Source organism: Microtus ochrogaster, linkage group LG1 (genome assembly GCF_000317375.1).
Source record: "Microtus ochrogaster isolate Prairie Vole_2 linkage group LG1, MicOch1.0, whole genome shotgun sequence".
Classification (NCBI taxonomy): domain Eukaryota; kingdom Metazoa; phylum Chordata; class Mammalia; order Rodentia; family Cricetidae; genus Microtus; species Microtus ochrogaster.
In genome coordinates, this window is record NC_022027.1 from 54,432,301 (window position 1) to 54,444,612 (window position 12,312).

Below are 12,312 nucleotides of genomic sequence, written 5' to 3' on the forward strand. Positions count from 1 at the left end.
GAAAAAGACAAGATCTCCTGAATAAATTGGGAGCAGGGGGACCATGGGAGAGGGGAGAAGGGGAGGGGAGAGATAAGGAGGGGAGCACAGAAAAATGTGTAGCTCAATAAAATCAATTAAAAAAAATAAGAAAGAAAACAACTAGCAGGTCACAGTGACATGTTTAATTCAGCAATAGGGAAGCAGAGGCAGGCTGATCTCTGTGAGTTCCAGTCCAATCTGGTTTACAGAGTAAGTTCCTGGACAGCTATGACTGTTATACAGAGAAATCCTGAAATAGAAGGAGCATATGACAGAACTATGCTACTTCTAGCTATGTGCCCAAGTCAAAGAAACCCAGAGGTACCGACTCCCTGCATTGATTGCAGCCCTGTTCATAGTGTTGATGTTTTGGACGTAGCCTAGATATCTGTATACAGATGAATGGTTAAAGAAAATGTGATATGTGTATGGGATGGAGCTTTACCCATAAAGAATCAAATTATGTAATTTGCAGTAAAGTGCATACAACTTGAGATCATTGTCTTAAACAAAATAAACCAGACTCATATATGGATCATTGGGGTTTTTATAGATATGTAAGCCACATATAATAAGGATTCCAAAATGCTGTAGAGACATTTACATATCCAAGTACATTGCCGTACTGTTCACAAAGGCCATAACGTGGAACCAATCTATGTCTGTCAATGGATGAATAAAGAAAATGTGTCATATACACACAATGGAATTTTATTGTTATAAAAAATGAAATTATGATAGTCATAGAAAAATAGATGGGAGTAGAGCTCATTTATGTTAAAAGAAAAAACATACTCAACTATAGATTTAAATTTGTATGTGAGTGTGTATATATGTGTGTGTTCAAGGGTGTTTGTGTATGTATTTGTGAGAGTGTGTATGTGCATGTGTCTGTGAGGCTGTGAGTGTGAGTGTGTGTGTGTGTGTGTGTGTGTGTGTGTGTGTGTGTGTAGGGTCTGAAAGTAGAAAGGGAACCCTGAGGGAAGAGGAAGAGGTCTAAAAGAAGCAGTGAGACAAGATGAAGGGAGGGTGATGCAATATGCACTACTTATTGTGAAACCGAAAGGGAGGACTTGTTGATGACCAGCAAGAGGGGCCAAGAGAATGAGAAAGAACAAGAACAAACTTAAATGATATGTTTGCATGAATATCTCGCAGTGAAACCTGTTTGTGTTCTAACCAAAAACTGTCAATTAAAATAATCAATTCAGTGAGCATTTTTTAAAGCTCTGTAACATTTCTCAAGATAAGGTGAAACTCCTCCTTTGTCTCGATTCAAAATTAATGCTTACCCATAGAAGGCCACTTTTCAGGAAGCAGATTTTGTTGTTTATGTTATTTAACAATGGGATAAAAGGATTTGTAGTATTTCTTAAGGGTGTTTCTAAAACATCTTAATTTCATGCCTAAAGCTAAGAATCTTACCCTCTGATTAATAATGTCCCCTGTCTAGAGACTGGGCTTCTGTCAGACCAGTCAAGCTGTCAAGACAATTCCGAGACACCGGAACTTCTATCTAGGAACAGGAGGGACATCTGTAGTGCTGAGGAAGCTATATCCCTGGCAGAATCTAATTAGCAACCTCCAGATAAGAGTCAATATAATAAAATTTCCCTCCAACCTAGGTGACATTTAAGCATCTAACTTTTCCAGTGATGTGGGAATTTTCATGTAAACAAGAGAATAACAATATTTTTATATGCTTCTATTTACCTTCTCTTTTTTGTATTTTAAAAAGTTTTATTCTTGCAGATTTAGAAATTTGAGATTTTTTTTTTCTATTTAGCTTCTTACAGCGTTTACATTTTCAGATCACCAATCACTCTTTGCAGCTAAGCTTCTTTATTTCCATTGACAAGATTTACAAGGAATTTGGGTATTTTAAACTCTCGGTCCTATCAACCAAAAGTTATCTGAGAGTGAGATATGGATATACAAGAGACAACACTCCCGGGTTTAATTTGGTTAATGTGTGGAGTCTAGCAATTGGAAAATCCCACTCAGGGAAAACGTCAGCAGCATATTGGAGTTCAGAAAGCAAAAGCACGCGCCTGCTCGAGTCAGAAGGGCACATTGTCCTCCCCTGCTTGGCTGAATTGCTCTCAGTGCAAACCGCCTCAAGTTCCCAAGGCAAGAGGCACAGGCATTCTTAAACCATGAATTCACAAAGCTGGACCCGGGGCGTTCGAGTGTAGGAAGAGGGAAGCAGATTGCTGAAGGCATCAACAGAGCAGAACAGGGGTGCTTTGGTTCTCAGGGTCCCTGGCCCTGGTTGTGAACCGGGTCACTGTTGAGAAATACTTCCTTACTCGGCGTTCTGGGAAGCCGGGTGTACACAGTGGGCCTCCGAGGATGTTTTCCCCTGCTGCGCTCAGAAAAGCGCTGAAGCCTCTGCAGGGTGTCACCTTTCCAGAAATGCCGCCATCGTGTGGCACTTGGGCGTTACAACGGGAAGAGTCCTGGGAAAGGTCATGTGGTTCAACTGGAAGTTAGCAGCTCCAGCAAAATCTATTCCTATACCTCCCTAATTCGTGTTGAGTCATCCCTGTGGGCGCAGGACAAACTGCAGTGAACTCTGTGGACATCTTGTTGTCTTTAGGATTTGTGGAATTTCCCTTCACAACACCAAAAACACAGCAGACTCATGCGGGTGCTGTGCTTACAGGGAGGGAAAAGTGTTTAAAAGCAGAAATAAGAAGCCTGTTTTCACAACTTTATAACCTGTGTGATTTATATTTTATAGTCACAGGTACCGTCTTAATAAAGCATGCGCTAGCTAGCGACCTTCAAATGAACAATATTCATTCATTTTGAGTATATGCACCAAGAGATAACCCAAATGCTCAAAACAGCTTTGCCCGTCTTATTCTAACCCTGTAGAAGATGACTTAGTCTAAATTCATATTAAAAGTAATATTTGGCAAGTAGGACTGACAACGAATACAATAATGGTTTGATCTACCTCCACTCTCAATTACCGTGTGCCTCTTACAATGGAGACGTAATCTAATAAGGAGCGTGTTCTCTGTTTCAGGTAAGGGAAGAAAGGAAGAAATTGAAGAACAATATTAAATATTTAAAGCAGCTCTGTTTCGTCTATAATTTTATCTGCTTCTAACTTCTCAGTAAAGTCTTGTTAATATAGATAATAAAAATTGATTTTCTTATTAAGTAGCCAACTTTATATATGTTGGAAAATAAAACTCAAAAAAGACAACACAGAAACTTCAGTTCTGTCTTTAGAGATGATCCAGACGACTGTTTAATGTCTTCGGCTTAAAGATCTCTTACATCCGCCCTCATCCCAGGGTAAAGACATTACATTCGCCCCTGCAGAAGGTTTCACTAACAGTTAATGTACACATTCTTTAAAATGGGGAGGGGGGATTGGTAGCCCCTCCAGGACTGTTAACTGTGCTTCCTATAGAAAGGCTACTTGCCCAAGGTCACACAGGGCACTGGTGACAGAGGCCTAAAAGCTCCAGTCTGGCTCCTGCAGCTTCACTGCCCAGCAGGCATGCAGCTCTCACTCGTAAAGGCTTGCTTAGGCAGCCTCTGTCTGGGGTAACTCACGCTCTAGTGTTTTACACGCTGACACAGTTTACGTGACTATCAGCACCATCACCTCCCAGCTGCCCCAACAGTGCACCAGAGATTCACGGCTCCGAAGGCTCACCAGGGCATGACTTCACAGGCTCGAGTGGAATTTCGGGGTCACTGTGTGCTTTGTCTAAATGGCATGCTCCTGCATATTTGATGTGTCAAAGCTGAGCTGTGGTCTTGTTTTCATTTGATCTGTTACTGCTGTTTTCTATTTTATTTATTTTTTATGTGTGGGAGGGTCTTATTCTGTAGCCCAAGTTGGTCTGGAACACAGAACATAGCCCAGGCTAGCCTCGAACTCATGATGGTCCACCTGAGTGCTGGGATTATAAACCGGAGCCGCTGTACCCCAGCTGATCTCAGCCATCAAATACAAAGACAAGGCTGGCGGGGGGGGGGGGTGGTCTCAAAAATCCTGCCTACAGAAACAGCAGTTTCCTAGTCTTCAGTGAGTCCGACAGAGACAAAAGCATATCCATGTGGCCTCTACCTGCAACTTAGGTCAAAAGAGACTGCCCCCCAGTTCCTTTCACTCCCATTGATGTTTATCCACTAATTCAACAACTATAAATGAAAACTGTGAGAATGGTTAGCTGTTCCCTCCTTATGAAGCTACGTGCCCTGCCAGGATTCTAAATGCATCCCATAAATGCAAAGAGGAGTTAACGACGTTGTACATAAGTAATGTTTTCTGTGTTTCCTTTTCCTTTTTTTTTTTCAACCACAAAACCAGAGGGGGAAGTTGTGGGAGCAGGTGGGCTGAGCAGTGGCAAAAACTTCATGACACATCACTCCGCCTCCCGGGTTGGTGGAGACTGTCTGGAGCAGCATTTAAATTCTGGGAGGTCTGAGCCGTCAGCAGCAGGACAGGAGGAGCTAGGCATCAGCATCCCAGCTTTGCAGTCTCTCGCCAGCTGCATTCTCGGAGGAAGCCAGCCAAGGTAAGCTTGCTGCTGGCCAGGGAGGCTGCACATTCTCCCTGCTGGATTCTGTGGGTGAGTCCAAAGAATACGCTTTAACCGTAGCACTCGTCAGCTACAGATTGCACGGCTCTAGGCTTTCTGAACAAGCAGGTTGGATTCTCTGCAGGCTTCCAGGTATCTGCAAAGTCAGTTGAACACAGAAGTCAAAAATAAACTGAATTCGTTCTTTAAAGGACAGAGAAAAATTGCTACTAATCACACACACGCACACACACACACACACACACACACACACATTGTAAAATTCTATGTCTCTTTGGAGCGAATTTCTATATCATGTTAAAGTTGCTGGATGACTGTGGAGGCAATTAAGGAAAGGTATTATATATTAATATAAATCATTGATACTGTCATTTTTAATAAACTAACTCATCTACATGGAGTGGGAGCTTTCTTAATGTCTTGCTTCTGCACTGGCTTTTAAATCTTTCACCAAGATCCTTGTGAGATAACATGTAGACTCATTATCACACACAGAAAAGCTGTTGAGTGTTCTCCGTGTTTTTCATTGCAAATGGAAAATCTTACTCCATTTCAAAGTTATCTTTCTTTTACCTTTATAGCATGGTGTTAACTTGTTAAAAGTCACATTTGAAATGCAAATTTGAAAAATGGAAAAACAATTTTTAATTTTTTGATTTTCCTCCTTGGAAAAAGTACTGCCACCGTAGTTCGCTGTTTTAATTATCAAAGTACTGTGAAACTGATCTCAGGTGTGGAGAGCTGGAGACATCACATGGTGGTGGGGTAAGCTCTGAGAGTCCAGATGTACAGTCTGGATAAACAGAGGCCGGGAAACTGCACCACCCTTGCCAAGGGCGAGAGATTGAGAGAAAGAAAAGGCACACAAACGTTGACTCAAAAGCCTACACACTGACGTTTTCTCAGAGATGCAGAAAAGATTCCAGAATTTATTAGTGGCTCGTAGCAATGTGGTAGGGCAAAGAGATATGTGTATGTTGAACTTGTCAAAATACCGAGTATTCCTCACAAAATATATTGCAGGACCAACTACAGCCATGAGATTTGCAGTGATTTGCTTTTGCCTCATTGGCATTGCCTCCTCCTTCCCGGTGAGTACAACCGAATCTCAGAGAAAATTCTTAGAAGTTAATGGGTTTTGGCACACTCTCATGTATTTTTCCCTTCACTTTTCTATCTTAAAGGTGAAAGTGACTGATTCTGGCAGCTCCGAGGAGAATCTGGTAAGCACCTTTAGGTTGATCATTTAACTGAAGAACGTACACAAGGGTTGCAAAGGTTGCTAGGAACAGAATTTTATTATTTATCTTCATAATCAGACCTGTTTGTTTCAAAGTACTTACGAAGTACAGACGGAGACAGTACCAAACAGGGCACTGTTTTTAATGAACAGCCTCACTTTTAATTAGATTTTTAATATACTAAAAGCGTGTTCCAGGCTATTGCTACTTATATAAAACAGATCTTAGGACCTTGAGTGACTCTTTCTCTCCTTGAGTCAGCATGCTTGCCTAGAAGCAGAAAGTCCCAGAGGCTGAATTTAGAACACCACTCAGATGTTGACAAGAGCTGTTCGTATGGCTGTAATATTTACAATACTGCTCACTATACTTGCTAAGAAGTCCATCATAAAGAGAAAGTTGTTTGTGCTGTTTAACTCTACTGTACTTGTCAGCAGATTTTAGACCACATTTCCTAGACAAAAATGAAAACCAAACCAACATCTGTATTTATTATAATTATTTGATGAACAGCCTTGGTTAACTGCCCCTCCATAATAGGTGAACATGTGCCAGGCAAACCCAGATGGGCCTTGTCCCAAGTCTGGACAAAGAGGCACACAGAATTCAGTTCCTGATGAACAGAATAAGGGCCGGTGCAGAGTTGCCTGGGGGCCACTGCAACTTCACGAAGACAATCAGGGAGGCATTTGTACATGGGGTGTATAAATGGGGTGGGTAGACCTTTCTGTTTTCCGACAGACTTGAGAACACAGGTGTTGAGTCATAATTTAACAAAATAGAAAAATTAACATTACTATGAGAGAGAGGGGGCAATAATTAGTACTTTAGAAACAGAATAAAAGAAATATTTAAAAATATGTGAACGCATTTTTAAAAGATATAACAGTATAGTTCATCAAATGGTATTCAGGATATAGTTGAAAAGCTGAAGTGAGTTTTTTAGGATCTAAGAAACATGGAAGTAAAAGAAAATATGGAAAACTGTTTAAGGATATGCCCCCCGAAGGTGAACACTAGCTGTTTAAGATCATTAAATCTTTTTTTTAGCCTGTGTATTTTGATTACATATCCTTCATAGCACAATTCTTTACATTATAAACATAACTTATGTCATGTGATAAATGTCACTTATTCTGTGACATGACCAAGTATGGCCAACACAGCTGACCATGGGATACTTACTTCCTGAATTAGCATAGTCGTCCTCCAGATTCTGTTTCCACCATTGGCAGCTTGGTACAATGGACCTTTTGTGCAATGACTTTAACATTGTATTTATGTCTGTCTGCTAACCACTAGACTCAAGTGCCTTTTGAGTAATCATACTGTGGCTAGTTCAATGGAGAGATTTAGTTGTCTTGTTTTTTCATCTTAATTTACGTTTAAATTAGCTACATTTAATTTAATCTTTATGTACATTTAAATAGCTACCTATGGGTAAGCTCACAATACTGCCTTAGGGAATTCCTCTTTAGTCCTATGGAGAGAAAAATGATGGGATCAATTGTAGTGAAAACCTCATCCAGCAAAGGTAGACGAGGCAAACATCGTTGCCAGTGCTGACAGTCAGTGTGCCTGGGCTTGAACGCCAGCTCTGCCGCTGCTTCCTACCTAGCACATTGCGGTGGAGTTTCTTCTGTGCTGTTATCAGGGAAATACTGATGTCTACCTCGTAAGGGGTTGAAAGGACTGAACCAGTATTTATAAATCACTTTGAAAGAAGACCTGCCCCATGATTAATGCTATTTGGAGTGCCATTAAATAAATCAATAACAAAAAATAAGTTATAAAAATGATCTCTGAAGTTTTGCAAGGAAGTGGGAATATATGTCACACTTTCCCTTCAGGGGAAAGCTCATGGCACACAGATTCCTGTGTTTATGTTTTAATAATGACAAATGCACACTTTTTTTTAATAGCTTTCCAGCAAACATACAGATGCTGTAGCCACCTGGCTGGAGCCTGACCCATCTCAGAAGCAAAATCTCCTAGCCCCACAGGTACTGTTATTCAATTTCTCAAGCTGAAAAATAGGACTGGAGCAATGGCACAGCCATTAAGTGTACTGGCTGCTCTTGCAGAGGACCTGGGTTCAGTTCCTAGGATCCAGATGTCAGTTCTCAACCTTCTGTTAACTCTAGTTCCAGGGGATTTTCTGCCCTTTTCTGATCTCCTGGGGTACTGCATGCACACGGTACACTAATATAATGCAAGCACATTATATACACTAATATAATGCAAGACACTTAACACACAAAATAAAACAAATAAATGATAAAGCAACAACAACAAAACAAATAAAACCCTTAAACAATAATAATAGACTCTGACTAACCAAGCCATACAGACTACTTAGTGGGATCTTCCTGCTTATAGGTTAATAGGTGTCTAGAAGACCAGTACATGATTGTCCCACTGTAAACCATCAGTCAGGCTGAAAAATGTGACCTGCTTTAGATGGAAAAGAATAACTTTGCATTAGGCAGTTAATGTGTGTGCTAATGTGTGGCCTTCCTTCCTCAGAATACCGTGTCCTCTGAAGAAACGGATGACCTTAAACAAGAAGTAAGTTCTCACATGCAGTGAAACCCACTGTGAAGAGACCTGGAGGAAGTGGCTGCACCATTCCCTTCAGACTTTGAGCCCATTAGCAAGTGTCCTAGTGAATCTCCATTCCAAAGCTTGCTCAGGAAGGAAATGCATTCATTCCTTGTCAAAATGAAGTTTAGTGTTACAGAAAATATCTACTCAAGCCTGATGCTGGAAACGTTAAGCCTCTTGTAAAGTATGAAATGTGGTTTAAAGATGTTTTAACTAATATTTGATACGCAGATCATCAGTGTTCAACAAAGCCACAATTTTTTACTTTAAAACATTTATGTTGCTAATATTAAAAGATTATTTGGTAGGCCGGTGATCTTTCTTATTTGCTGAGCAAATAAATAAAATTTCCCTTAAGATCCAATTAAAATATACAGATGATCTCTGATCAGGAAAGTTAGATTAAAAGAGCCATAATATTTGCAGACTTGTAGTTTAATAGTCTTTATTCCTTAGTTCACGACATTGATTTGGGCTATGGTTTATATTCCCATGACTTGCAGAGTCATGTCTTGACTATCCTTGATAATAAGGAGGCAACTATATATAGAGAGAGACAGATAGAGATAGATAGAGAGAGAGAGGGATTTTAATTTCTATATTAAGGTGCAGATGATCTGATATCTTGTGGAATTACATTTCAGATAAAAAAATCAATCTAGCCTTATTTATGCTTATTACCTCATTGAATTTTGTAAATTAATAATGTACACTATTTACAATGGAAAATGCCAGCGATATGAACATCATACTTGTTAAGTTTGCCTTGAAAATATCTAAGAAAATAACATTTCATTAAGAAGTCAAAGAAGTCAGCCGGGCGGTAGTGGCGCACGCCTTTAATCCCAGCACTTGGGAGGCAGAGGCAGGTGGATCTCTGTGAGTTCGAGACCAGTCTGGTCTACAAGAGCTAGTTCAGGACATGCTCCAAAACCACAGAGAAACCCTGTCTAAAAAAAAAAAAAAAAAAAAAAAAAAAAAAAAAAAAAAAAAAAGAAGTCAAAGAAGTGTCTCTGAATGCTATTTCATTTATTCTTTTGCTAAAAAGCAAGAAAGAAGCCCATTTCCTCATCTTAAAACCATAAAATTGCAAATTTCAAATTACTGCAATTGCAAAGATCCTGAAAGTAAATTAAAATATTTCAACCAAACTAGCACAACATGAAACCTGAGCTCTCATTTACTGAGGCATCTTGGTTTTCGATTTAGACTCTCCCAAGCAACTCTAATGAAAGCCAGGATCACACGGATGACGATGACGACGATGATGACGGAGACCATGCAGACAGCCAGGACTCTGTGGACTCTGACGAATCCGATGATGATGACCAGCCTGACGACTCTCACCATTCGGATGAGTCTGATGAGTCCGTTACTGCCACCACACAAACAGAAATTTTCACTCCTGTTGTCCCTACAGTAGAAATCCCTGACGGCCGAGGCGATAGTTTGGCTTATGGGCTGCAGTCAAAGTCTAGGAAGATCCACATTCCCAGTGACCAGGTAAATCCCTTGTCAGACACATGGAATGGCTATGGCTTGAGCTCACTTCTAGGAAACCAGAGTCTACAAATTCACTCGCTATTCACTGAGCATGGTACATTTATTTGAGGTCTGCTTTTTGACCTTTGAATACAGAGCATTTTTCCTACTTTGAAGTCTTGCTTAAAGTATGCTTAAAGTCTTTGTAATTTTGTCTATCACACAGTTCCGTCTTTCCAAATGCAGTCTCTCAGCAGTATTTAACAACCATTTATGTTAGTTCAATAACTACTGCAGAGATGTTTGTGTGAAATATAATGGTCATATTTGGAAGCCAAGTGTGTGAGAGGAACTGTAAAAATCACAATTATAATGAGCGTAATCAAAGGGTCTGAATTAGACTCAGCCTTCTTATTTACTATTCAGTTTACAAGTTAACTTTCAATGTCTTTTTCATGTAAGTCAGAGATAATGAGACGATGGGGCTACCATACAGGTTTTATTTATCACAGACATAAATGATAAGCCTAGTCAACTAGAAATGGCTGACATGATGGTGACAGACAAAGTACATGCTAGAGTTTTTTCTTCTTCAATCAAATTTTAAAAGTATTCAGAGCAGTTTAACCTAAAAGTCGGAGATAAAGGATTATAATGTTCTTATCCTTGGCTGTTTGTGTAATTCTTCCATTTGTTCTGGTTCAGTTTTCTGATGAAATAGGTGAGGATCTCACCTCACACTTAAAGAGCAAGGAGTTCGATGATGTCCTCAAGGTCATCCCTGTTGTCCACCGTCTGAGTGTGCCCTCTGACCAGGACAGCACTGGCAAGACCAGCCATGAATCAAGTCAGCTGGATGAACCAAGTGTGGAAACCCAAAGCCATGAGCAATCCCAGGAAGATAAACTGAAGGCCAGTCATGAGAGCACTGAGCTGTCTGATGGGATCGACAGCAAGGAAAGTTCCAGAGCCAGCCAGGCACATGCGAGCCATGAGTTTCACAGTCACGAAGACAAGCTAGTTCCAGGCTCAAAGAGCAAGGAAGATGCTAACTCTCTGAAATTTCACATTTCTCATGAAATAGAGAGTTCATCTTCTGAGGTCAATTAAAAAAGAGGCAAGACCACAGTTCTTTACTTTGCTTTTAGTTAAGAAGGAAAACAGGAAAAAATATTAGTAAGGGCTAAGCAAGAATATTAACTGCTCATTTCTCAGTTTAATGGGTTTGTGTATGTGGAGAAGAAAATAGATAATATTCGGGGTCTTTAGCTTAGTTTGTTGCTTCATGAAAAATCCTTGTAACCTAAAAGCTTCATCACTTTGCCTCTGTTCTTTCTGTAGAGGAAATGCAAATGCCCATTGCACCTTAATGATTGTTACTCTTTTAATAAAATGTATGTAGACACAAGCAAAATGCCTTTACATGGTTAAAAGAGAACCTATACCAGCCTATGTCACCACATCCTTTGTTTTTATAATTAGTGTATATTTTGTTGTGATTATTTTTGTTGGTGTGAATAAATCGTATATCTTGAATGTAGCAGGTCTGGTGGTATCAATTATTTCTTACTGGTTTCTCACAATTCCTCTGCAGTTTCTAAAATGTAACTGTTTCAATGAACTTGCCCTCTTTAGTGAAAGCCATTTAGGGTTTTAGCGATCAGTGGAATAAGGGCTACTCCCTGAGAGTTGTTAGCAGGCAGAACCACAAGGCTCTTTACGGAGTATTCTTACCTAATCATAACATTCACCAGCTAATGTAAAAGCTAATGAAAACCTGGATGTAATCAAGTCTACTTTTCTGCTTTCTATCATTATCTATTAATTTGCTTAGTAAATTTGTGGCTTTCCTGCCTTTCTGTAGGTAAGAAGCAATATATATTTTTAATTAAAACAATTTAATAAGGTGAAAACAAATTTGTGCTGAATTTAATTCAGATGTGAAATTTCAGAAGGACGAGTGGCACACACACCTTTTGTCTTTAAAACTTGATATCCCATATATCTAATCTACATAGGAAGTAGAAAAAGACAAGATCTCCTGAGTAAATTGGGAGCATGGGGACCTTGGGGAGGGTTGAAGGGTGGAGGGGAGAGACAGGGGGGCAGGGAAAAATGCAGAGCTCAATAAAAATCAACTAAAAAAACTAGATATCCCATCTAGAACTTATGAAAACAACCTAAACACCCTTCAACTGATACATGAATATTATTCAACTTTGAAGAATTAAGTCATGAAACTTGCAGGTAAATGGATGGAACTAGAAAAGATCACATTGAGGGGTAATCCAGACCAAGAAAAACAAACACGGCATGCTCTTCTTATCTGTGGTTCCTAGCTCCAAATCTTCAGATGTGAATGTATAGTCAGAAGTAACTACAGAAAACAGAACAGC

The 12,312-nt window shown here is 39.8% G+C and overlaps 1 protein-coding gene across 1 annotated transcript; it reads left to right on the forward strand.

Moving 5' to 3' along the window:
* Positions 1–4,479: 4,479 nt before the first annotated feature.
* Spp1 (secreted phosphoprotein 1) lies at positions 4,480–11,456 on the forward strand. Its single transcript, XM_005359590.3, has 7 exons — positions 4,480–4,565; positions 5,613–5,680; positions 5,774–5,812; positions 7,753–7,833; positions 8,357–8,398; positions 9,644–9,937; positions 10,622–11,456. Exons 2-7 carry the CDS (start codon positions 5,627–5,629, stop codon positions 11,024–11,026), a joined length of 915 nt encoding a protein of 304 aa, XP_005359647.1. The 5' UTR covers positions 4,480–4,565; positions 5,613–5,626; the 3' UTR covers positions 11,027–11,456.
* Positions 11,457–12,312: the final 856 nt, after the last annotated feature.

What these genes read in the sequence shown, in the direction of transcription:
- Spp1 (XM_005359590.3), top strand. Translation starts at nt 5,627, where the DNA reads ATGAGATTTGCAGTGATTTGCTTTTGCCTCATTGGCATTGCCTCCTCC. An exon ending in AAAATCTCCTAGCCCCACAG is followed by an intron (nt 7,834 to 8,356) that starts GTACTGTTATTC and finishes TTCCTTCCTCAG; the next exon opens with AATACCGTGTCCTCTGAAGA. An exon ending in TCCACATTCCCAGTGACCAG is followed by an intron (nt 9,938 to 10,621) that starts GTAAATCCCTTG and finishes GTTCTGGTTCAG; the next exon opens with TTTTCTGATGAAATAGGTGA.